Source organism: Narcine bancroftii, chromosome 5 (assembly GCF_036971445.1).
Source record: "Narcine bancroftii isolate sNarBan1 chromosome 5, sNarBan1.hap1, whole genome shotgun sequence".
In the NCBI taxonomy this organism is placed as follows: domain Eukaryota; kingdom Metazoa; phylum Chordata; class Chondrichthyes; order Torpediniformes; family Narcinidae; genus Narcine; species Narcine bancroftii.
Window position 1 is genome coordinate 249,909,248 of NC_091473.1, and position 26,174 is coordinate 249,935,421.

A 26,174-nucleotide genomic window follows, 5' to 3' on the forward strand; every position below is an offset into this window, starting at 1 on the left:
GGGAATCTTATATGTCCATGGGCCTTGAATGCCATTAAATACAGTATTTTTATTTATTGTTGTAGGATGGTTTATATGAACATTTACTCTATGTCGCTGCTGCAAAACAGCAAGTTTCATGACTTGTTCACGACAATAAATTCTGATTCTACAGGCCCTTTTGACCCACGAGCCCTCTCCACCCAATTACACCCAATTAACCTACCACCCCCGATATATTTTCTGAACAGTGGGATGAAACCGGAGCACCCGGGGAAAACCCACGCAGACATGGGGAGAATGTACAAACCCCTTAAAGACTGTGCTGGATTCAAACCCCGGTCCCAATCGCTGGCGCTGTAACAGCATTGCACTAACCACTTCGCTGATCATTTTATTGTCTGACAGGGCTTTGAAAATAGAGTCTTGGTTTAAACCAGTGGTTCTCAATCTTTTTCTTTCCACTCACATCCCATCTTAAATAATCCCACTGCTCTGTGATTAGTAAGGGATTGCTTAAGATGGGATGTGAGTGGGAAGAGAAGATTGGAATCACTGCTCTAGACCCAATTGCTACTGAAATATTTTGCTTGAGAAAAATTGTCATTGGCCTATTTCCTTTGGAGTCATGAAACCGTGCACATAACAAGTCAATGAGGGACAATTAAAACAGTGGTTTTTAAACTTTTTCTTTCTACCCACAGACCACTTTAGGCAATTCCTTACTAATCACAGAGCACCGATGGCATAGAGATTACTTAAGGTGGTCTGTGAGTGGAAAGGAAAAGGTTGAGAACCACTGGTTTAAACACTGGCAGAGGAGAAAACTGCAAGAAAAGTACCATGGAAATAGAGCCAATGGGATTGCTGTTCTATGGATCAAGTACAGAGACGAAGGACCGAAGGGCCTTCCTTTATCTGAGGAATTATTTTAGGATATTCATATGTAGCAATTATAGTTTCCCTGCTTGTGCATCCAGATTTCTTTTGATTGACCTGTCTACCTTTATTTTTCAACATTGTTTCCCCAGATACTTATAGTACATGCATTTTTCTCTGCATGAAAAATTAGTTAAACTCCACAAACTTTTGAGAGGCTAAAGTATTTGAGCCTGAATCTTTATTCCCTTTTATGGAAACCAATTCTTCATCTCGACCAGTATCTGAGAGCTGTCACCATGTTTGCTGTGTTATGGTTTACACATATCGTCACTGCAACCTTAAACTCCCTGTGCTACACTCATCTGAAAACGTGGGAAAATAAATGTTCCAGTGGGTATGGACAGAGCGCTGCTGTGCTGGCAACAGAATGTGAATCGATCGAATCTGGTCTTTTTGCCAAGATCTGATCTCTGGTCTTGAGGCGACGCACGGGTCAAAGAAAACAACTCCGAGACGCTTCTCAGAAGGGCAAGACCTGATGGGGAAAATGATACGGAGTTGCCCATGAGTTGTTCACAAAGAATTATTGAAAAACAACAGCTCCTTCACCATTTTAAAGGGACAGATATTGGAAGAGGGTAAAGACTTGTTTTGGAAGGTGTTGCGTCTAAGGGCAGATCACAGAGTCCAGTGTTTTACTCTTTTCAATGTAAATGTTGAAGGATGAGCCACTGAATAGGGTGGAAGTGGAAATTGTATTTCTACTTGACCGTCTCAGCAATCTTGTGCACTGCCAAATTGAGGCCACCTGCAAATTGTAGGAACACCTTATATTCCATCTCTGCAACCTCCAACCAGATGGCATCAATATTGACTACTCTATTTTCTGTTAATCCCATCCCCCAGTCTCTCACTTTCCCTCCCCCTGTCTCCTTTCCTCCAGTTCCCTTCCTTCTCCTGTAAGAGAGCTATCTTCTCAGCCCTCTGCCTTCTCCCCTATCACTTCTCAGCTTCTATCCTCCTACCTGTAACCTGTGCTCTTCCCTGTTTCCCTTCCTCCCTCCTCTCCTCTCCTCTCCTCCTCCCCCACCATTTTATTACAGATTCCTTATGAAGGGCTCAGGCCCAAAATATTGGTTACCTTATACTTCCTATGGATGCTCCATAACCTACCCAACATCACAACATAAAGGAACAGAAGTAGGCCATTTGGCCCATCGAATCTGCACCATGAGCTAAACCATTTTCCCATCTAGTTCCAATTTCCATCCTTTTCCCCATATCCTTTAACACCCTGACTAATTAGATACCTATCATTCACCCCCAATGATCAATTCATTGATACCCTGGCTGATTAAATATCTTAATCTCTCCCAATGATCAGACCTCCACAGCTATGTGTGGCAATGCATTCCATAAATCCACGACCCTCTGGCTAAAGAAATTTCTCCTCATCTCTGTTTTAAATGGGTGCCCTCTAATTCTAAGACTGTACCCTCTTCTCCTGGACTCACCTTCCAAGGGAAACAACTTATTCACATCTACTCTGTTGAGCATTCTCATTCTTCTATGCTCCAATGAATCAAGAGCTAATAAACAGTCCTCATATGTTAGCCCTTACATTCCAGGAATTTTCCTCATATATCTTCTCTGAACTCTCTCCAATATCAGTACATCCCTTCTAAGATAAGGAGCCTAAAACTGTCCACAGTTATTCCAAATAAGGTCTAACCAGTGTCCCATAGAGCCTCATCAACACCTCTTTACTCTTATACGTTATTCCTCTTACACTCTTGTGTATCGGCCCCAGCATCTGCAGATTTTCTTGTTTAGCTCCACGAGGGAACAGCTGGAATATAAAGAGAATCTGAATAAAGATGCAATGTAACAGGAACCTGAGAGGTAACAGAGGGTGGTAGGTTTATGGAACTGGATGCTGGAGGAGAAGGTTGAGGCAGGAACTATTGAAATGACTGAGAAACAAATTGCACGGATGCATAGCTAGGATGGGTTTAGAGGGATATGGGCCAAATGTAGGCAGGTGAGACTACTGTGGGTGGGAAATTCTGCATAAGCAAATTGCACTGAAGGGCCTGTTTCCACACTGTGTGACTCTATAACTATGTAATGGAAAGTGAGAGAGTGTGCAAGGAACCCGATCTCCTTTGGAATTGTCTTCACCAGAGGTATTAACAACACTTAAATAAAGATTTAAAAAAGAAGTCTGCAGATGCTGGAGTTTAGTGCAGGACACAACAGAGCTGGAAAAGCTCATAGATCTTGTACTGCACCTAAATATCAGGAATGTGTATTACCTTGTGCTGTGATATTTTCAGCGTTAAATAATCTGCCTTCTTCTTAAATATACTTAGTCACTGCCAAGACAGTGGGAGTGAAAACCAAAGGTTCTCTACCTTCTGAGTGAAGATGCTGCTCACTCCCTGTGGATGTGAAGGACTATTGAATGTAAGTTTGTGAGAAGCCAGTCAAATGGCTTGGAAAGGAAAGCATTCAAAATCCTCAAGGTGGCTGAAAGCCTGCTGTGTATGTAATGGCTTTGCTGGAACTGGTGTGATCTCCAGATGTTTGCACCTCACCTGGAGGAATTCCAACTTGTTTCTCAATGGGATTTCTCAAGCTCTTGCAGGGATGGTGGTACTGGTGAAAATAAAATAGACCTACCCAAAATCGTACACCTTGTTCAAATTCTTCTCATTCAGATAGGTTTGAACTCAAAATGAAAGCTACAGATTCTGGAAATCTGAAATGAAATGCTGAAAATACCAAGCAGGGCAGAAAGGGAAGATGGGTTAATGTTTCAGGTCGGAACTGTGAATGTGTGAAAATACGCTAGTTTAGAATTGTAGAGAGGCTGGGGGAAGGATAGATAGGAGAAATGGGTAGTTAGCGCAATGGTGTTATATCGCCAGTGATCGGGACCAGGGTCCAAATCCTGCATTGACTGTAAGGAGTTTGTGCATTCTCCCCATGGTCTGCAAGGGGTTTCCCTGGGCTTCTGTTTCCTCCTACCATTCAATTGGGTGTAATTGGGCAGCATGGAATCATGGGCCATAAGGGTCTGTAATCATACTGTATGTCTAAATTCAAATTTATCAATATGAATTTAAAATTTAAAACATCTTTGAGTGTGTGGTGTCAGGTTATTGTGGCGAGAAGCTGTTAATAAAGCTTTACAAAGTTAATAGGTGAGGGAAAATATCCTGAAGTGTAAAAGTAAAAGCAGCGTAAAAGTGGCTAAGAACAGTTGTTGAAATTTCAAGTAATGTCCATCTGATTAGGGGAGTGAAAACCGACTGAATATTACAGAGGGTTAAACTTGCAGCCGAACATTAAGTTGCCTGAGATTGTTGAATTCAACATTGTGATGAAAGGCTGCGTCATCCTCAGAGAGAAGTGGGGATGATGTTCCCCAACTTTGAGTTGAACCTGTTTGGAAGAGAACAAGAGACCAGAGACAAATGACACAGTGTGGGAACGGGACGAAGAATTAAAGTGAAAGGTGACTAGCTACACGGATGGAATCTGCACAGCAGTCATTCAGCCATAGAGAACTACAGCACAGTAATTATTATCCTGCCTAGTTCCATTTACCTACACCCAGATCTCCATAACCCGCTCATTTTAAATGTCAAAATTGAGTCTGCCTTTAATACAGCTGGCATCTCGCTCTGCACTCCCACCACTCTCTGCGCAAAGACGTTTTCCCTAATATTCCCTTGAAACTTGCTCCCTTTCAGCCTTAACCCAAGTCCTTCGACTCTCTGAATCTCAGTGGAAAAATCCAGCTTGTATTTACTCTTTCTATACACAAGATAATTTTGATTACCTATCAATAAATGTTTTGGTTTATCCAATACAGAAAGGGCTCCATTGGTGAATGAATTAGAAGTGCAAGTGGAACCCTGATTTTCAAGGGATATTGGTGATCTGGTTAAGAAGAAGAGGCAGATGTGTAGCAAGTGTAGGCAACAAGGAGCTAATGAGGTACTTGAAGAGAATAGAAAAAGAAGAAAATACTCAAGAAAGGAATCAGGAAGGAAAAAAGAAGCCATGAGGTTGCTCTTTCAGATAATATGAAGGTAAACCTGAAGGTTTCGATATGTATATTAAGAGTAAAATGATAGTAAGGGTCAAAATCTGTCCTCTTGAGGATCATATGGTCAACGATGTGTGGAGCCTCATGAGAATGGGGAGATCTTAAATATTTTTTCTTGCATCAGTATTTACTCAGCAAACTGGCAGAGTGGATAGGGAAGGAAGTGAAACAAACAGAGGAGTCATGGAACAGATAGATATTAAAGAGAAAAAGGTGATATCTGCCTTACAATCAGGCCAGATATGATATTTTCTTGGACCATGAGGGAAACTGGTGTCAAATTTTCAGGGGCCCTGGCTGATATTTTCAAAATGTCCTTAGCCACGGGTGAGGTGCCATAGGATTAGAGGGTAGCTTCTGTTGTCCCATTGTTTAAAAAAGGCACCAAAAATAAACAGGTAATTATAAGCCAGAGAGCCTGATGTCAGTAATAGGTAAATTATTGGAGGGAGTTCTGAGAGACAGGTCCATTGTTGCTTCCTGTATTCATCAATGATCTGGATGATAATGTTGCGATTTGGATCAGCAGATTTGTTGATGATACAAAAATAAGAGGTATTATGGATATTGAGGAGGGTTATAAAAGCTTGCAAAAGGATCTGGACCAGCTAAGATAATGGGCCAGAAAGTGGAAGATGGAGTTTAATGCAGACAAGTGTGAGGTGATGCACTTTGGAAGGACAAACCAAGGAAGGAGATATACAGTAAATGATAAGGCACTAAGGAGTGCGGAGGAGCAGAGGGATCTAGGATTGCAGAGATATTGTTCCCTGAAGGTGGTGTTGCATGTGGACAAGGTTGTAAAGAAAGCTTTTTGTATCTTTGCCTTTATAAATCAAAGTATTGAGTACAGAAGATGGGATGTTATGTTGAAGACATTGGTGAAGCCAAATTTGGAATATTGTGTGCAGTTCTGGGCACCTAACTACAGGAAGGATATCAATAAGATAGAAAGAGTGCAGAGAAGATTTACTAGGATGTTGCTGGGTCTTCAGGGGTTGACTTACAGGGAAAGAGTTAACAGATTAGGTCTTTATTTCTTGGAATGAAGAAGAATGAGGATAGATTTGATAGAGGTTTACAAGATTGTGAGAGGTATAGACAGAGTGGATGTGAGTAGGCTTTTTCCACAGATTGGGGGAGATAAATACGAGAGGTCATCGTTTTAAGATGAAGAGGGAGAGGATTAGGGGGAACATTAGGAGAAAGTTTTTAACTCGGAGAGTGGTGGGAGTGTGGAATGAGCTGCCATTTGATGTAGTGAATGCGGGCTCAGTCACATGTTTTAAGATTAAATTGGATAAGTACATGGATGTGAGAGGAATGGAGGGTTATGGTATAGGAATGGGTCAGTGGGACTAGAGAAATGATGGTCAGCACAGACTATAGGGGCTGAATGGCCTGTTTTCTGTGCTGCAGCATTCTATGGTTCTGTGGATTGCTGTTTCACCTGGAAGGAGTGTAGGGAGCACTGGACGGAGGGAAATGAGAAGGTTGCATTTCATGTGGTTGCATGGGAAAGTGTCGTGAGAAGAGGTGAGATGGAAGATTAGACCAGAAGTTCAGAATAACAGCAATGGTCTTGGATTGAAGATGGAAGAAGGCAGGGAAAGTAACATTTGGTGATCCAAATCCAATTGCGAGTGATGCACCTTACTCCAGATCACTGTCCTGTGTTTCATGTGGTTAGGTGTGCACCATTGGACCCCTGGTGGTTTAGATGATGTGGTGTATTTTGGAATCATATTGACAAAGAATAGATCAGTATGTATGTGTGCATGTGCTTATGTGTATGTATATATGTGTGTGTGTGTGTGTGTGTGTGTGTGTGTGTGTGTGTGTGTGTGTGTGTGTGTGTGTGTGTGTGTGTGTGTGTGTGTGTGCGTGCTTATGTGTGTATATATATATGTGTGTGTGTGTGTGTGTGTATTTGTGTCTGCATGCGTGCAAGAATGTGTGTGGGTGCACTCGTGCTTACATACGTGTGTGTGTATGCATGTGTGTGTGCATGTACATGGGTGTGTTTGGATGTGTGTAAGTGTGTGAATATATGTGTCTATGTGTGTGAGTAAGCCTGTGTTTTTGTGTATGGGTGTGTGTGAGTAGGCCTCTCTGTGTGTGTGTGTGTGTGTGTGTGTGTGTGTGTGTGTGTGTGTGTGTGTGTGTGTGTGTGTGTGTGTGTGTGTGTGTGTGTGTGTGTGTGTGCGTGTGTGTGCATGTGTGAGGCAAAGGTTGTGGGATCTTCCCTTTGAGCTGCTTTGCACTGAATACAGTCAGGCTTGGTCATCTCTTTACCACACAAGCTCTCTGCCCATATCTCTTGGTGATGTCTAGAAATTTAGATTTCAGATTCATTGTCTGAGTACATACATGACATCACATGCAACCCTGAGATTCTTTTTCCTTCAGGCCAGGCAGAATTACCACTTAATAGTAGTGCAAAAAAACTGTACACAGCGTACACGTAAACAAATGTACACAAACTGACTGCAATACAGTGAAGAGAAAAAACAACAACAATAAAGTACACAAGTCAGAGTCCTTAAATGAGTCCCTGACTGAGTTTGTCGTTGAAGAGTCTGATGGTGGAGGGGGTAAGCAGTTGTTCCTGAACCTGATGGTGTGAGTCTTGTGGTATCTACATCTCTTTCCTGATGGCAGCAGCGAGAACAGAGCATGTGCTGAGTGATGTGGATCCTTTATTGCTGTTGCTCTCCAATGGCAGTGTTTTCCCATAGATGTTCTCGATGGTGGAAAGAGGTTTGCCTGTGAGGGCTTTACACTCAGGGGTATTGGTGTCCCTATACCAGACTGTGATGCAGCTGGTCAGCACACTTTACACCACTCCTCTGTCGAAATTTGCCAGTGTTTCCGATGTCATAGCAAACCTCCGCAAGCTCCTGAGGAAATAGAGGAACTGACGTGCTTTCTTCACGATACCAATAGTGTGTTGGCTCCAGGAAAGATCCTCCCAGAACTTAAATATACTCCCCTTCTTCACCTCAGATCCCCCAGTGATCACTGGATCATACACCTCTTGTTTTTCCTTCCTGAAGTCAACAATCAGCTCCTTAGTTTTGAGCTGCCTCTGTCTTAAATATATTCAGTGACTGCTGAGACTGAAGGAGTGAAACCATAGGTTCACCATCTTCTGAGTGAACAACTTTCTTTTATCCTGCTACTAAATCTCTTGCCCTGCAGCATGCCATGATAATTATGTTGCCTTTGCTCTGCCCTAACTGATCTCTCCCTGTGACCCTGCACTTCTTTGCAGTCTTTTACTTGTCGCACTATATATGGCATGTTGGACTCCTGGACTGGATTGTTTGCGAAACAAACTTTCTCAACTGCACCTTGATACAGGTGACAACAAATTTTAACTTGAGGCTCCCACCACTGTTTTTCCACCCTCCAGTCAGGGAGAATACCCTCCCCACATCCAGTCTGTCCAGCCTTGTCAGTATTTGGCAATTAGATCCCCTCTCTTTCCTCTCCTTACTGCATTGCCGAATACAAGACCAGAACTCCTAGCCTAATTGTGCAGTGGGACCACTTTCAATACAGTGCTTCAAGAAGGTGGCTCACTCAGGGCAATTCAAGTTCAAGTTGATTTTTTCGTGCACCAAGGCACGGTCAGAACGTTTGCTTTGCTAGCAATCCAGTTGGTTAGCTCACACATAATACAGCAATTAAAACTGCAGTACAGGGTGCAGACTTGCTAATTCATGAGAGAGAGATCAGATCGAACCGAGCTAGAGCGACATTACTTTACTCATGTGAGATTTGTTCAGGAAGGAAGGAAACTGTCTTGAATCTGATAGTGTATGAATCCACACCAATTTTGCCGGTGTGGCCTTGTCAATGATGCCCACATCATGTCAAGGAATATTGTTTTACCAAGCGTGTTTCAAGGAAGAGATATCAGTTGAAGTGGAATGTCCACAACACCTAGTAAATTCCAAAAATGGGCTTTCCTGCCTTTCCAAGTCAAGTTTATTATCATCTGATTGTACAAGTGCAACCCGATGAAACAGTTCTCTAGTTCTCGATGCAAAACACGCAGACATACAACCAGATGTAACACACATTTACAGACCAACAGGTATTTCTTCCATACATGAAAGATCATGGTCAGCTGAAGTAATTGCAGAGAGAATGTGTAATTTTTCTATATTATTTTAATATGGCTTGATACCAATTGAGTTGATATTCTTAGCAAAGACATGCATCATCTGGGTAGTCCCTGTAATGTTTCTAATGTTATAATGGTAACTGCAGTTCAAGAAAGTATTTTGTTGGCTGTTGCAGAGTTTGGGATGTCCAAAATATCTCTTTCCCTAGCTCTCTTTTACTCTTTTTTAGAGAAATGGGTTCCTGGCCAATGGGTAGCAAGGCCTTCTTGGCAGGATAATGGGCATGGAGTAGTAAAATAGGAAAAGAAATGTCTTATCCTTGTGTATTTGTGTCAATTATTTTTGTTTAACGGACTGACAATGAGAAACATTGTTTGTGAGATCATCTGGTGCTGGGGCAGGAGGAAAGGGGAGTTCCTGCCCCATCTGCTGGTTCATGTATGAACAGCATCATCTGGTCTGTACTGCCTGGGAAAATGGAAAATGTACAGAAAATGGCCTGCACCTCTCTGGTGAACGCTGGCAACTGCTGACGTTTACCGGCTTGAATGGAATCAGAGCATGGAAGTCCCAAAAGGTGTTAATTGGATATGATAAGGGACAAGGTAAAATTTATCATGTCTGTGAGAAAGGAGACTGGGAATGGAGAGACGTCTGGGGAAACAGGGAAGTTGATATTAATGCCACCCAGTTTATTAACATTTATTGGCATGAACATGTTAGAAAATTCATTGTTTTGCGGCGGCATCACTGTATAAATATTCATATAATCCACCTGACAAAAGTTAAAAGTGCACAAAAAGTCAAAATGAGGCAGTGTCTTTGGTTCATTGATCATTCAGGAATCTGATGACGGCAGGGAAGAAGCTGTCCTTGTGCGGCTGAGTGCTCATCTTCAGGTTCCTGGACCTTTTCCCCAATGGTAACAGAGTCAAGAGGGCATGACCTGCGTGGTGGGGATCTTTGAGGGTAGAGACTGCTATTATGCGATGACAACGGCCAGTCTACACTCGGATACTGCACAAGTGTACATCTGCTTCAAGACGTCGGATTCAATTCCATGGTCCAAATACAGAGATGAAGAAAATGGGGAGGCAAGTTTTATTAGAAATGATGATTGTTTACTGTCATTGTACAATGTTCACATGCACCAAAATTCTTACTTGCTGCTGCCGAACAGGTACTTTGTAAAAAAAAACACAACTACACTGATACACTTAATTGGATTAAAACCATAATAAATACAAAAAAAAGATTGATAATAAATATTCAGTTATCCTTGTGTTGAAAAAAAGGTCACATACATAATATAAACAGTCCCTTGATGTTGTGAGAGAATCCCTGATCAGTGTAACAAGGGGAGATTCAGGAGCCTGATAGCTGTTGGAAAGAAACTGTCATGGACTAAAGGGGCTGTACTGTGCCATAATGTTCTGTAACTGACCTCCAACCATCTTCCCCAGTTCAAGATATCACTCCAACCTTAAGAGTTTGGCCCTTGATGCCCGTTCAACAGTTTTACCAGGCTCAAGCCACACTCCTTATCTGCTGCCTTGGCATCAAAGTTGGTCACTCTCACCTCAGGTTGGGATTCAGGGTTTCTGGGAAAATGCAAAGCAGGTTATTGGTGAGTAGGTGCTGCTTGATTGTACCCTCCACCAAGCCCCCTTCTCCTTGCAGATGAGAGGAGACACATTGGGTCTTAATTTGCCTATTTGGATTTGTCAATGCTCAAAGGCAGCCTACAAATTGAAAGCCCCCTCCTACCCCAGAAACTCTCTCTCTCTCTCTCTCTCTCTCTCTCTCTCTCCTCTCCCCCCACTCCCACGCCCCACTGGGGAGAAGGCCCAGGAGTGTGAAATTGCACACCAGGTTTCAAGTTTAAGTTTGTGGTCACATGTAAAGAGTTTGTACGTTCTCCCTGTGTCAGCGTGGGGGCTTCGGTTTCCTTCCACCATTCGAAATGTACTGGAGTGTAGGCTAATTGGGTATAATTGGACAATGCGTACTCGTGGGTCGAAATGGCCTATAAAAGTCGCCAGTGGCAGAGACGTTACCCGGAGAAAAGTTTGTACAGTGAAATAGAAAAAAGCCAGAAGCCTGGCCCTTGTAAAAATAAAATTAAAAAAATAAAGTACCAAGGTGCAGGAATGAAGTTAATTTGCAAGTTATGTACACGGTCAACCTCTTTGGCTTGGCTTCGCAGACGAAGATTTATGGAGGGGGTCAACCTATTCATTGTGAAACCACAGTGCAGAGTTACAACAGATTGCAGAGAGAGATCATTTGGTACAGAGCAAGGGCAACATTGTTTGACTCACATGATCATTCAAGGGTCCAATATCGACAGGAAAGAAACTGTCCTTGATTATGGTGGGGTGTGATCTCATATTCGAGAATCTTCTTCATGATTGCTGTGGGGAAAGGGAGGAGGAAGGCGGAAAATTAGTCTTTTAATATGTTGACACTTTTCTAAGGCAGTGAGAAGGATGGATTGAGGGGATCCTCTGCAGTCTCAACAGGCTTAAAGACACTTTCTTCTCCACAACCATCAGGCTCCTGATTGACCCCCACAACAGTGCTCTCACACTGCCCTTGCTGAGTACTAATGGACCTTCCTCATTGCAACCCTATGCTTTGTAACTGTTCTTGGTCTGCTACTTTTTACAGGTGTATGAACGTTAGAGTAGACTTGCCAGACTGCTCACCACAGAACTTTTCTTATTCTACTCAGAATAATGTGACAATGAAGTTAAAGCTTGTTTTTTTTTTAAATAAACAGTTATCTCCTTTGTTAATGTGTATATTGCTGAAATGCAAAGCCAATAATCACTTCTTGGCATGGTTGATCCTTTTGTCCTCATTGCCCTCTCCCCATCCATCTTGCATGGTGCATTCTATTTTTACAGATGCTCTTTACTGGAAGTTACTATCATCTTAGATCCTACTGGATTTATTGGATGGTGTTTAAATGAGAAACGTTTATGGTGAAATGAACAGGGAAAGACTTTCAAAGTCTACCACTGGAAACAGTAACACCGAACGGATGAAGTCAAACTCACAAATGGACCCAGTTCGTCTCTTGCCTTTCTCCGGGGTGCCCTATTCAGTCTCAGTACCTAAATTTTGGACCAAGGTTCCCCTGAGAACTGTTGCAATCACACCATTTAAAGCTGGATTTGGCTTCGGGAGATGACCTGCAGTATTTAATCTGCTGTGCGACTCAGCTAAGTTGTTTTTACACAGATGGTTTACATCTATCCTCCAAAGTCAAAATTTGCCAAAAGTATTTGATAGGGTCAGGACAACAGGCGGCAGGGATGAACGGGAGCCAATAGGAGAATGGATGGTGAAGCTGAAGGCATTGGCAAGGGACTATAAAAGTCGCCAGTGGCAGAGACGTTACCCGGAGAAAAGTTTGTACAGTGAAATAGAAAAAAGCCAGAAGCCTGGCCCTTGCAATGAAGTGGTTGTTGGTTCTCTACGGTCTTTGCATTTCAGCAGCGTCTGCATTGAAAAGGTAGGACGTAGCAATGTTATTGGGAGTTCTATCTCGTTGCCAGTATTAAGACAATTAATACTATTCCAGCTAATTAATAACAAGTCTGAAATGCTAATCACTATCAATATTTTAGTCTCTGGTTTATTGTCACGTGTACTGTAATACAGTAAATTTCCTAGTTTTGTCTGATGTCCAGGCAGGTCACAAATAGTCACCATAATCTGAAGCCATTTTCAATTCAAAGAAAAACAACATGATAACATCTATCGTGACAATAGGGTGGCACGGTTAGTGCAGTGGTCAGCTCCAGCAACCCAGGTTCGAATCCAGCTCTGTCTGTAAGGAGTTTGTACCTTCTCCCCATGTCTGCGTGCGTTTCCTCCGGGTGCTCTGGTTTCCTCCCACCATTCAAAATGTACTGGGTGGTAAATCAATTGGGATATATCAACGGCACGGGCTTGTGGGCTGGAAGGGCCTGTTAACGCAATGCCTGACTAAATTTTTTTTTAAATAACATTTTAAATCTTAATTTTTTTTATGTAAAAGATTTAAATCTTTTAAAAGAACTGGGTTCAAAATGTTTTAACAAAACAGGCAAATCAAATTCATTCACAGCAGTTTTTTTGCACGTTACAGATCCTCTGTGTGCATAGAGTCAGAAAACTAAAGATTGGCATGAGTTAAATTAAGTGATTTAAGAAGTTCATTAAGTTTCTGAGGATTGGTTGAAATGATGAGAATTGTAGTCTTTATTGCTATTGACCAGGTAGGAGGGACAGATTTGTATAGTGGAGACCATGTAGTCTCATTCACTGGTCAATAACTCTCTTCATTTCAGCAAGGAAGTTGTATAGTCACAGATTTCAGATTTATTGCCAAAGTCCATACATGACATCACATACAACTCCAAGGTCCTGCGGGCGAGGCAGAATTAGCATTTATTGGCAGTGCAAGAAAAACTGTAAACATGTAAACAAATAAAGATCTGTAAACAGATAGCATATATAAACAAACTGTGCAATATGGAGAGAATTTAAAAAATCAATAAAGTGCACAAGTATGAGTCTTTAAATGAGTCCCTGATTGAGTTTGTTGTCGAGGAGTCTGATGGTGGAGGGGGAGCAGCTGTTCCTGACCCTGGTGGTGTGAGTCTTGTGGCACCGATACCTCTTTCCTGATGGTAGCAGTGAGAACAGAGCGTGTGCTGGGTGGTGTGGATCCTTGATGATCGCTGCTGCTCTCCAGTGGCATCGTAGATGTTCTCTGTGTTGGAGAGGGTTTTACCTGTGATGTCGGCAACCTCCCAACTTGTATTTTATGCCTGATTGATGTCTTCATCACCACCCTATCAACTTGTGTTGTGACTTTCAGGAAGCTATAAGCTTGAACCCCAAGGACTCTCAGTTCATGGACATCCCACTTATTGAGCTACCCCTACTTGACTTCCCAAAATGCTCGCACTTGTCGACATTTTGTTCATCTGCCAAAACGCCACCAAACTTTTCACCTGATCTTCCTCACTATATAAAAGACCATCAATATTTATGTCATCTGTATAGTTACTAATCTCTCCATCAAATAGTGACGAAGGAATGGCATGGTGCCCACTTTAGGATAGTGTGTGGCTTGGATCCAAGCAGTGGAAGCATCAGTTGTGCCCTTCCTCCCTGACAGTGAATTTGGTAGTTTGTAATATAAAGTAGCTGGGAGTTGTAGGTCAATTGGGTGGCACAGGTTTGTGGGCTGGAAGGGCCTGTTACCATGCTGTCAGATTCAAAGACACTTTGTTTCCTGCTGTTATCAGGCTCTTGAATGGCCTGAAGGTAAATATGCATGTTGAGTCAGTGGTGAAGAAGGCAAATGCAATGCTGGCATTCATTTCAAGAGGAACTGAATATAACTGTAGGGATGTGATGTTGAGGCTTTATAAGGCATTGGTGAGACTTCATGGAATTTTGAGAACAGTTTTGGGGTCCTGTTTAAGAAAGGATATGCTGACATTGGAGAGGATTCAGAAGGTTCACAAGGATGATTCCGGGAATGAAAGGGTTATCATATGAGGAGCATTGGACAGCTCTTAGCCTGTACACATGGGAATTTAGGTGAATCTCATTGAAACATTTCGAATGTTGAAATGTATGGACAGAGGAGATGAACATAGGTGGCTTCCCATAGTGGGAGAGTCTGGGATAAGAGGGTAGAACTTCATAATTGAAGGGTATCCACTTAGAACAGAAATGTGAAGGAATTTCTTTCGTCAGAGGGTGGTGAATCTGTGGAATTTGTTGCCACAGACGGTTGTGGAGGCCAAGTCATTGGGTGTATTGTATAATAGATTCTTGATTAGCCAGAGCATCAAAGGACAGGTCATTGGGTATATTTAAATCAGAGATTGATAGGTTCTTGTTTACCCAGGGCATCAAAGGTTATGGGGAGAAGGCCGCGCAGTGGGCTTGAGTGGGAAAATGGGTCAGCTCATGATTGAATGGAGGGGAAGATTCAATGGGCTGAATGGCCTATTTCTGCTCCTTTGTCTTATGATCTTATGACGCAGCCAGGATCACTCAGCCCTTCATGTGCGTGGGAGAGTTTGAAAGGTTTTCCCCGTTCTTGGTTATTTTTGGAGACCCTGTAAAACTGGGAGCTACACATGCTATTTTTGTTCATGTTGTATAATTCAATTCACCATCCGCTTGATGACACACCATTTTATTTCTTAGGACAAGTTGCTGTTTCTCAGACACCATATGGAAGATAGGGTTCAGTTCTGAATATCCCCTTGGTCTGTGCCAAATGTATATTTTTTTGGAAACACTCTTAGAAGGAACAAAATGCTGTTGTATTGCTATTAGAAACTGCATTTGCCAGGTTATATTTCCAGAAGTTGACTGAATGATGGGAATTAGTTTGACTATGATGGACTCTGGTCACACAGCCAGCTCACATTCATGCTGGAGCATGAAGGCTTTAATCATCGTTGAAATGAGCACTAATTCGTTCCTGGTCTTGGCAGGGAACTTCAGCGATATGTGGATCAATAACGAGGGGTATTGGGCAACAGAAGGGATTCAACAGTCAATATCAGCTAACCTACAAAAGACAAAAGTGATGGGTCCAAGTTCGTAGCCAATTCAAAGCACAGGCACACAAAGCAGAATTATTTCCTTGGTGCTGGATGGTTCTAATAATATTCGTTGCTTGACAGCTATTACTATCTGAGTGATAACCTGTAAAATAATCAGATGCTTTTTAATCCACAGATAATCATTATCCACCAGCTCAGCTCATATTTGCATTTAAATTGTTCTTGGTATTGCATAGCTAAATATGTGACTACCCCTCCCCCCAAGATGTTTATTATCTGCCAGAGCATACTGCATTTGCATTTAAATTGGCTTTGTACTATTGTAAATCATGTTAAGTATATTCCTCCAGGTCTAAAAATATTGAAGATCATAAATGACTTAACATTTTGCGTTTATCCTGGGTGCTGGTTCCTCTCACATTATTGAATTTATCACTTTCACCTCCATTGAATCGGGCAGTACGTTTATGCACCTCTCTGCTGTGTTAATACACCCCTAATCACCCCTGGGGATTTGTAATCTTTGAACAAATTCGAAAGCCGTATTTTTTTCATGCTATGGTTGTGTTTATTTAGGAATTGCACAGGAGGCCAAGAACATCTTGATGATCAAAGAAAAACTTCATGCAGTTACCCATCTTATTCCTTTTCTCTCTGATGTTTATTTTATAGTAAATTGAAGCTAATACTGTGACTGCTTGTACTGCTTTAGCCCCGTGCCTGCGTTTGGAAATGTTGTAGCCATGATGCTGCAGTTGTCCTGTCCCCCTTTTCCTCTGGCACCTTGTCCCAAGAATTAACGGGGAATTAACTGGTTAGGGGTCCAGTGGGAAAGGAGAGCAATCAACATGCCAGCACCAAATGATGTCAAATCACACCGGGTAGAAGTCTTTTAAATGCCCCTATTGCATCTGCCTCCACCATCACCCTGACAGTCCGTTCCAGGCACCCACCAATCCCCGCACATATCCCTTAAACTTCCTTCTCCCTCACCTTGACCTCACCTTGAATGTATGTGCTCCAGTGTGTGATGCTTTTACCCTGCGAAAATAATTCTGACTGACAACTTTATCATTGCCTCCCTATCTGGTCGCCCCTCAGCTTCATCTGCTCCAGAGAAAACACCCATGTTTGTCCAACCTCTCACCATAACTCAAATGATCCAAAACCAGGCTAAACCTCTTCTGCACCTTTCTCAAAGCCTCCCCATTCTTCCCACGATGGGATGACCAGAATTGCCCACAAAATTGCCCAAATGATTAAAACAATGTTATTGTAAAATATAGACAGATGTTTTAAATAAAAGGAAAGCACATGTGGAAACAAGTTAAGTTCATTGGAATGTTTGGATACAGCAGGTTATCTCTAACATTCGTAAAGCTGTGTAAAGAGCACCATTATGAAGTTACAGAGAGATCAATTAACAGTAAGTACAGGCTCATACAAACCCACTCATAAGCAACCTTCCTTAGCTCATACCCCTCTGTTTTTCTTTCATCCAGGTGCCTGTCTAAGTAATGCCCTCTAGGGCGATCATTCCAACAGGAGGATATGGCCATAGGTTTACTCTACAGCATGTTTGCATTTGTTTCGCCTGAATACACCTGAGATGGTCTAATCTCAGAAGCTACACTAAGTAGGCTCAGGCCTGTTCAGTACTTGGAGGGGAGACCACCAGGTGCTATGGGTTTCTGTGAGGGGCGCTGGACAAAGTGGTGGCTCGCTGTCTGCCTTACAGTAGACAAAAGTCAAAGAATTTCATGTACGTTACATTCTAAATGTAATATTATGTGACAATAATGGAATCTTTGCCTTTATGTTTGTTTTTGCAAAACGGTTTAAGTTTTATTTAAAAAGATATAATTTTTTTGCAACACTATGTGTATATATCACACTTAACCTATGACCATGCCCTCCTTTTAGTAAATTTGGAAGTGGCCACCCTACTCTTGACCTGAGTGGGAGGAGGGAGGAGGGAGTGTGTGTGAAGCATCCTTCAGTATATTGGCTGCCTTTCTGAGGCAGTGGGAGATGGACTCCATGGAGGGGAGCGGAGAGTTTTTAAATCCCTCTGTGACAGTGCAACTTTTCCTATCTCTCTTGCCACCCAACAGCTGTGAAATGCCTCTCCCTCTCTGTTTCCATCTTCCTCAGTATCCCTGATTTATCTCATTTACCCAGGTGCCCGGGCTTTTAACTTGCGTAACCCTATGCCCCTCTGAAAATCATTTCCTAAACCTAACACCCTCTCCTTTCCATGTCCTCTTTTAAATCATCTCTTAAAAATGTTGTGGACCAAGTTTGTTCTGTCACTTGGTTTTAGTTGTGTTATGATTACACTATTGTAAAGACTCTGCTACTACTTTAAAGGTGTTATATAAATGCAAGTTGGCATAAATTTGACATGGAGTATGCCAGCACTGTAGTTGATGGGCCGAATGCCTTGCTTCCTGTGATTATTGGTTTTGTTAGGTATTAATTCAGTTAAAGCTGCTTTCTCATCACAGGATTCCTCTCCATAAAATGCCGTCCATTCGTCAGTCACTGCGCCAGCTAGGATTGAAACCAATCGCCGACTCTGGGGAAGAAAACAAATTATTCCAGATGGGCATACACAATGGCACAGCACCAACCATCCTTACCAACTACCTGGATGTAAGTATAGCCAGACCGAAACTCTGTCCTGAAAGGTTTTTTTTTAATTCACGTACTGGACATTAGCTAACTAGCCTTCATTGCCCTCCCCAAAAGCCCATGAGGAAGTGGTGTTGTGTTGCCACCTCGAATAGCCTTTTCAGTGTGTGGTGTTTAAATTGGCATAGCGTTTAGTGCATTGCCTTTATAGCTTCAGCGATCGGGACTGTTATTCAAATCCAGGGCTGTCTGTAAGAGATGGTACATTCTCCCCGTGTCTGTATGGGGTTTCCTCCCACCATTTGAAGCGTAACAGGGATTGTAGGTTAATTGGGTGTAAATTGGGTGGCACAGACTCATGGGCCGAAAGGGCCTGTTACCATGGTGTATGTCTAAATAAATTTATATTTGCCAAATTGAAGAATTGTTATGGCAACAAACAAGGCCTTTTGGCCTATTAAACCATGGTTGGCCTTCAGTAGACCAATTTCAATCTCTTTTTCCAATATCCCACAAATGATTCCTTCTCAAGGGTTTATCCAAGTCCCATTATTAGGCTTCCAGTTCCAAATCACAATTTCTGTCCATTATTTTCCATGGCTGACCCTTGCTTCTTGAACCTACAGCTATGGGAACAATTGCTTTCAAGTCTCAGAATGGTACGTGACCTAAAGCTGATGTGTTTTGTAGTAAATTAAGCAGATTTGGGAGAATAGCATCAGAGAATAAGTGCACTGTATTCTGTAGTCCATGCGTTCAGCAGTCATGGAATGAATCTATGTTTACAATGGTGGATGTGATTAACTTCTTTGTCCTGGTTAGTGCCAAAGTTCTCGAGCGTTGTTGGACATGCTTTCCTCCAGGCAACTAGACAGTGTTTCATCAGACTCCTTGACTTTATGCCTTGTTGAAACAGCAGTAGATAAATTTTGGGAAATCATTATCAGAAGATACTAGCCTGTTCAATGTCAGGGTGGATGTTTAGGTTCTGTGCAATGATGAGTGACTCTTTTATTTGTTCACGTTGAGAAGGTTTTGAGTTTGCACATCCATGAAAGCTTCCTTCCAGTCTTAAGACAAACCAGGATATGCATTAATCTATTGTCTATATTGTCCACCCCCCCCCCCAGCTTCTTTCCCCTTCACCTGTTGTACCTGTCTTGATAAAGGATTCACACCCAAAATGTTGACTAACCATGGATGCTGTCTGACCTGCTGAGTTCCTCCAGCAATTCTTAGTTTACTCAAGATTCCAACATCGACAGCTTTTGTGCTTCTCTAAGCCAGTGGTTCCCAACCAGTAGGTCATGGCCCACTTGTTAGCAAGTGTTGCTTTGTGAGTTTGTGGTTTCTTTTAATGGTACTGAAATGATATGTACTTACCAGATAACTTCAGAAGGGAAGGGGTTAGAATTTTTAGTATAGTATAATATTTTATAAATCTTTTTCAATTAGTCATATGTTGCAATTGTTTAAGCATTTGCTACTTCAGTTTGATTATGATATTGAGTTATATATATTATAGTTTTATTTTTCTTATAAACCATTTTTTCTGTATATTCCTTTTTATGTATTATCTTTGATTAATGGCTTTTACTTAAGTATTAATTCTGTAAAATCCAATAAAAATATTGAAAAAGGAGTAGTGATAGGAGAAGAGGGCAGAGAGCTAGGAAGGGTAGTTCTGTGGTAGGAGAAGAAAGGGAAGGGGATGGGGAGCTGGAGGGAGGGAGGAAGAGGATTGAGGGAAAGAGAGGTACCGGGGATCGGGGCTGACGGAAGTTGGAATTTGATATGATATTGATACCGTCTGGTTGGAGACGTTCCCTTGTTTGTCTTGTAAAGACACATAAAGAGAGGCCACTGGTCCAGATCCACTATCAAGGCAAGAAGAGAAGCAAAGGAGGGTCCATTCGGAGACCCTGAGTGTCCATGGATCACGCCACCTCTTCTAATGCTCCTGTAACCTCTATAGGTGCATCACCTCCTGTCCAGCTGTGAACCAGATCTCAAATCACCCTCCTCAGACCCTGGTTCTGAACCCCTGATGCTTTTGGAATCATTGAGCACCCAAGGTCCTTCAAGAGCCCTGCTTGGTTTTGACACCATGGTGAATCCCTGACCAGGTACCTGGTGCTCAGGAGCCTTGGCCTGCTGTGAGCCCTTTGGGTACCAAGCCCGGACCTGGAGCCTGGTCTGTGGCTGTAGTTTCCAAGACCTCTTTTCATCAGGGGTGGGGTGGGGGGGGGGGTGTTTTCCTGCTCTGATGTTCTGCTGGTCTGCTGCTTCCTTGGAGTCCACAGCCCTTGTCTGGGCTGCTGCCATCTCGAGGACCCTTACTGTAAAGAGAACACCGTCGGCTCTCCAGACAATCTAAATCCCCAAACGGGTCCAATGGGTGGGAGAGCTGAGCAGCAGGGCCTTGCGGAGGAGCACTGAAAGGAAGAGTAGCGCTGACCTCCCAGTTACAGCAGCACCGCCATCTTGCTCTGGGGGGTGAGTTATGCTGGGGGCAGTTTCTGGTCAATTTAGATGCCAGTCCACATCTTTGGGGTGTGTGAAGAAACCATATTTGGCGTATGGACAACACTGGAGGTCAGGATTGAACCTCGGCCATTAGAACTCTGAGGGAGCAGCGTACGAGCTGCATCACTGGGCCACTGAACTTAACCAGTGCCACCCGTGTCTCAGGAACATCAGAAATCCTAACTCGGAGAAGAGCAGGAGCAGGAGCATTCCTGTTCCATGTCTGAGCCACTAATTTATTTCTCTATCACCAGCATTAAAATCAACCTTCTATTGAGATGTTTGTACAAGCACATTATTGGTAATTTGGCCCGTACACTACAAGTGTGTCTCAGTGGCTGCAAAGTCCTATAGACAATCCCAGGACAGTCACAAGTGGTATAAATGCAAGATTCCCTTTGTTATTGTGTCTCATCCTTCTCAGACCCAATATTTCGGGGAGATCAGCATTGGAACCCCTCCACAGACTTTCAAAGTTCTCTTCGACACAGGATCGGCCAATCTCTGGATTCCGTCAGCCAACTGCTCGCCCATCTACGCTGCCTGCCGTAAGTGCAATGTAAACTGCATTCAAAATAAAGAAATATGCACAAAGGAAAAAAGTGCAAAGTCTTTTTGCTTTATTCATGTCATACACTAGAACATAGATCATTACGGCACAGTACAGGTCATTCAGCCCACGATGTTATGCACCTGCATCATGAGTTCGAATCCGGCACTGTCTGTAGGAGTTGCTGTTTTCCCCCTTTCTACCTGAGTTTCTTCCAGGGGCTCCCACGTTCCAGGCCCGGTTAGTGTGGCGGTTAGCGCTGTGCTATTACAGGACCTGCAACCTGGGTTTGAATCCGACGCTATCTGTAAGCAGTTTTTCCCATGTCTGTGTGGGTTTCCTGCGGGGGGGCACCGGTTTTCTCCCATGTTCCAAAAACATATGGGGTTCATGGATAGAATTGGGCAGTGTGAGCTCATGGACCAGAAGGGCCCTATTTCTGTGCTGAATCATTTTTCAAAATCATTTTGCCAAAGATCATTTTAAAATGTTGCTGAACTTAACCAGAACATTTAAAAAAAATAAAAATGTGGAATATTCTGATTTTTTTTCCAGGATTAACATAAATTAGCCACTAGGTGGAGATATAGCCCAGTTGTGGTTTTATAGAAAGATGGTGAGGTTAGTTTATCACGGTTGGAATCAGAATTTATTGTCACGAACAAGTCATGAAATTCGATGTTTTGTGGCAGCCCCATAGGGCAAACATTCATATTATAACCATCTTATGACATTACTATAAAAAAATTAAAATAATAGTGCACGAAAAGTAAGGCAGTGTCTTTGGTTCATTGATTATTCCGGAATCAGATAATGATGATGACTCACTTTGTTCTCATTGTACCAGAAAATCATCGGAAGTTAAAAAATAGTGCTATGTGGATTACCGTAAAACATGTGCAATTAAAACCAACAAACAAAACTGTTCTACAGCAAACTGTTAAAAAGTACTGATTCGACAATCTGAGTGCAGGACCACTTAGTGCCGGGTTGCAGTGTTCAACATAGTCACAGCTTCATAAGAAAAATCTCTTCTTGAGATTTTTAGTGCACGATCGAAGGCTCCTGTGGCACCTGCCTGATGGGAGAAGAGTGAATAGTCCATGATTTGGATGTGTAGATTCATTGATAATGTTTCTCTCCCTGCTCAGACATCGTTCCCTATAGATGTTTTCGATGGTAGGCAATTGGATTCCAATAATACATTGGTCAGTTTTCAGTGCTTGCTGGAGTGCCCAGCGATCTTGAGCAATACAGTTCCCAAACCACCCCAAAATACCTATGTTAGCACACTGTCCATTGTGCATCTGTAGAAATCAGTATCCTGGGCCAGAGGTGGATCTTCCTCATGTTCCTCAAAAAATAAAGAGGCCTTTTTAATCAAAATTGAAGAATTCAAGGACCAAGTGAGATCTTCAGAGATATGGACGCCAAGGAATTTAAATATCAGTAAACACTCCACCATCACTCTATTAAATGTAAATTGGAACATGAGTGTGGCTTCTGGCATGTCTGAAGTCAACGATGATCTCCTTGGACTTCTGTCTGTTGAGTGTCAAGTTGTTACCAGCACATCACAAGGCCAGGTGCTGAACCTCATCCCTATAGGCCATTTCATCGTCCCATTTAATCAGGCCTGTGGTGTCATATGCAGACTTGATTATTAAATTTGTACTACACAGTCGGAAGTAAAGCGGGAATACAAAAGGGGGCTCAAACACACAACCCTGATGGCAGCAGGGAAGAAGCTGTCCTTGTGCCATTGAGTGCTCATCTTTAGGCTCCTGTACCTTTTCCTGATGGTAGCAGAGTGAAGAGAGCATGGCCTGGGTGGTGGGGGGTCTTTGAGGATGGAGGCTGCTTTTCTAAGACACCTCCTCATGTAGATGTTCTTAATGGAGTGAAGTCTGGGGCCTGTGATATCGCAGGCTGAGTTAACAACCTTCTGGAGTTTCTTTTTGTCCTGAGAGTTGGCGCCTCCATAACAGGCAATGATGCAACCAGCTAGAATGTTTTCCACAGTACACCTGTAGAAATTTACAAGAGTCTTTGGTGATATCCCAAATCTCCTCCGACACTTCACAAAGTATAGCCTCTGGGTAACCTTTTTTGCATCAATATGGAGACTCCAGGACAGATCCTTGGAGATGTTGACACCCAGGAATTTGAAATTCTTGACCCTCTCCACTACAGAGCCCTTGATGACCGCTGGGTCGTGTTCCCCTGACTTTCTCCTGAAGTCGACAATCATCTCCTTGGTTTTGCTGACATTGAACGCAAAGTTGTTGTCAATACACCATTCAATCTATCTCCCTCCTGGACCCTTCCTCGTTGCTCATTGCTTCCTTGTTGCTCATTGTTATGTCTAATATCCAGACACTTCATTCTTCTCCAGAGCCACTTTGAATTAAAAACTCACTGAAAAACAAATGTAAAAGCAAAAGAGTAAGAAACTGGGTTTTGAGCATTTTAATAGAATAAGCAAATAAAACAACATGAGAACATAAGAAATAGGAGCAGGAGTCGGCCATCCAGCCCATCGAGCCTGTTCCATCATTCATGGCTGATCTGATGATAGGCTCATCCCCACCAACCTGCCTTTTCCCCATATTCTTTAATTCCCTTACGATATAGAAAATCTTCACTGCTTCAATGAGCAGCAAATTCCACAGATTCACCTCCCTCTGGGAAAAGTAGTTCCTCCTCATCTCTGTCCTGAATCTTGAGGCTATGTCCCCTAGTTTTGGTCTTCCCTACCAATGAAAACAACTTACCTACCACAATCTTTATATGCCTTTCATAATTTTATGTTTCTATAAGTTCCCCTTTCATTCTTCTAAATTCCAGCAAGTACAGTGCCAGACGACTCAGTCTCTCCTCACAGTCCAAACCCTTCATCCCTGGTGAACCTCCTCTGCACTCCCTCCAAACCCAGTCCATCCTTCCTCCAGTAAGGAGACCAGAAGTGCATGCAGTTCTCCAGATGCGGCCTCACCAGCACCTTGTACAGTTGCAGCAGAACCCCTCCCTGATCTTAAATTCAACCCTCTAGTCATGAAAGCTAATATTCCATTTGCCTTCTTTATAGGACTGCACCTGCAAACCAACCTTTTGCAATTCATGCACAAGCACTGCCAAATCTTTCTACACACTAGCACGCTGCAATCCTTGCCACTTAAATAATATTCTGATCTTCCATTCTTCCTTCCAAATTCCTTCCCAACATTGTACTCCGTCTGCCAGACCCTTGCCCACTCACTTAACCTATCTACTGCATGTCTCTGCGGACCCTCCATATCCTCCACCCAATTTGCTTTTCCACTCAATTTAGTACCTTGAAACCTTGATGAAGGGCTCGAGCCCGAAATATTGGCTATTTATCTTTATCCTTTCTATATAAAGGACACTGTTTGACCTGCTGAGTTTCTCCAGTGTTGTGTTCTTACTTCAACCACGATGTGTGCAGACTTTTGTGTTTTACTCCCTTCCCTGATGAAGACCTTCAGCTTGAAGCATTGACCATTCATTTCTTCCCTCTAATGCTGCTTGACTCATTGGGGTTCCTCCAGCAATTTGTGTTGGAAGCAAATCAGGTTGCCATTCAGTTCTCGGCTGGCAACTTTAAATTTTTTCAGCTTTTCTCTGGTTCTTCTCAGGAGTATTTTTTCTGTTTTTAAGAAACGTTTTGAAGTACTTTTGGTTATTTCGAAAGAACTGTCAAGATGTGTGTCAATGTTTGTTCTCTATAATGCAAAATCATATTGAAATGATTAATAATAAATCATGTGGGCAAAGTCATAGTGTTAACCCGACACGTCTGACAAAAGGCAAAGTCCCAAAACTTTGGTTACCCTTTACTTCCTGTGGACACTGCTTGACCTGCTGGGTTTCTACAGCATATTTGTGTGCTGCACTTTGCCTAATTTTCCAGTTCTGATACAGAATTGCAGACCTGAAACATTGACTGTCCATGGCCAAACTGAAGCTACCTGCAACCTGGAGGAACAACACCTCATATTGTGTGAGGGGCACCCTCCAACCAGATGGCATGATCTTAACCTCCAATTTCTATTAACATCCTACTCTGTGTCTTTCTCTTTCCCTATCCACCTGTTTCCTTTCCTTCAGCTTCTGACCCCCTTCCCTCTCCTTTCAGAGAGCCACCCTCTTCCTCTATTCCTTAGTTTTCTCTTCTACCACCTGTACCACCTGCTAACCTGTGCTCCTCCCTCTGCCCTTCCTCCCTCTTATCCACCTCCTTCTGCCCCTTCCTCCCTCCTCTCCATCTCCCCCATCCTCCCACCTTTATATTCAGGCACCTTCCAGTTTTTGACACAGATCAAAGTCCCGAAACTTTGGTTCCCCTTTACTTCCTGTGGACACTGCTTGACCTGCTGGGTTTCTCCAGTATATCTGTGTGCTGCACTTTACCTGATTTTCCAGTTCTGATACAGGATCACAGACCTGAAACATTGATGGTTTTTCAACTGCAATATCGGGAAAGTCATTGAAAAAATTAACATAACTACTGCCCATGTGGTCGTTCACACTGGGAGCCTTTTAAGACTGCAAGTACCTGAGAGCAACAGTCCCGGGGGTTGGACGTGCAGTAAGAGTGGATGACCGTCAATGAATATTTCCAGTACGATTTACACTGCAGCCTTCCTCCAAAAGGTTGTTGGGGTCCTGCAGGGTAAATCAGAATTGACTCAAAATTCCCTCACATTCCTTTTTAGACTGCCTGTGTAGCAGCAAAATTCCTTGAT

General features: G+C 42.7%; 1 protein-coding gene across 1 annotated transcript in view; it reads left to right on the forward strand.

Annotated features, from left to right (window-relative positions):
* Nucleotides 1-12,549: 12,549 nt before the first annotated feature.
* Nucleotides 12,550-26,174, forward strand: part of ren (renin) — a 38,105-nt gene continuing 24,480 nt past the window's right edge. The window contains exons 1-3 of the mRNA XM_069942046.1: nt 12,550-12,631; nt 18,206-18,353; nt 21,283-21,406. Of these exons, the coding sequence (XP_069798147.1) occupies nt 12,573-12,631; nt 18,206-18,353; nt 21,283-21,406 (331 nt within the window). The 5' untranslated portion in view covers nt 12,550-12,572. The remainder of the gene's footprint in view (nt 12,632-18,205; nt 18,354-21,282; nt 21,407-26,174) is intronic.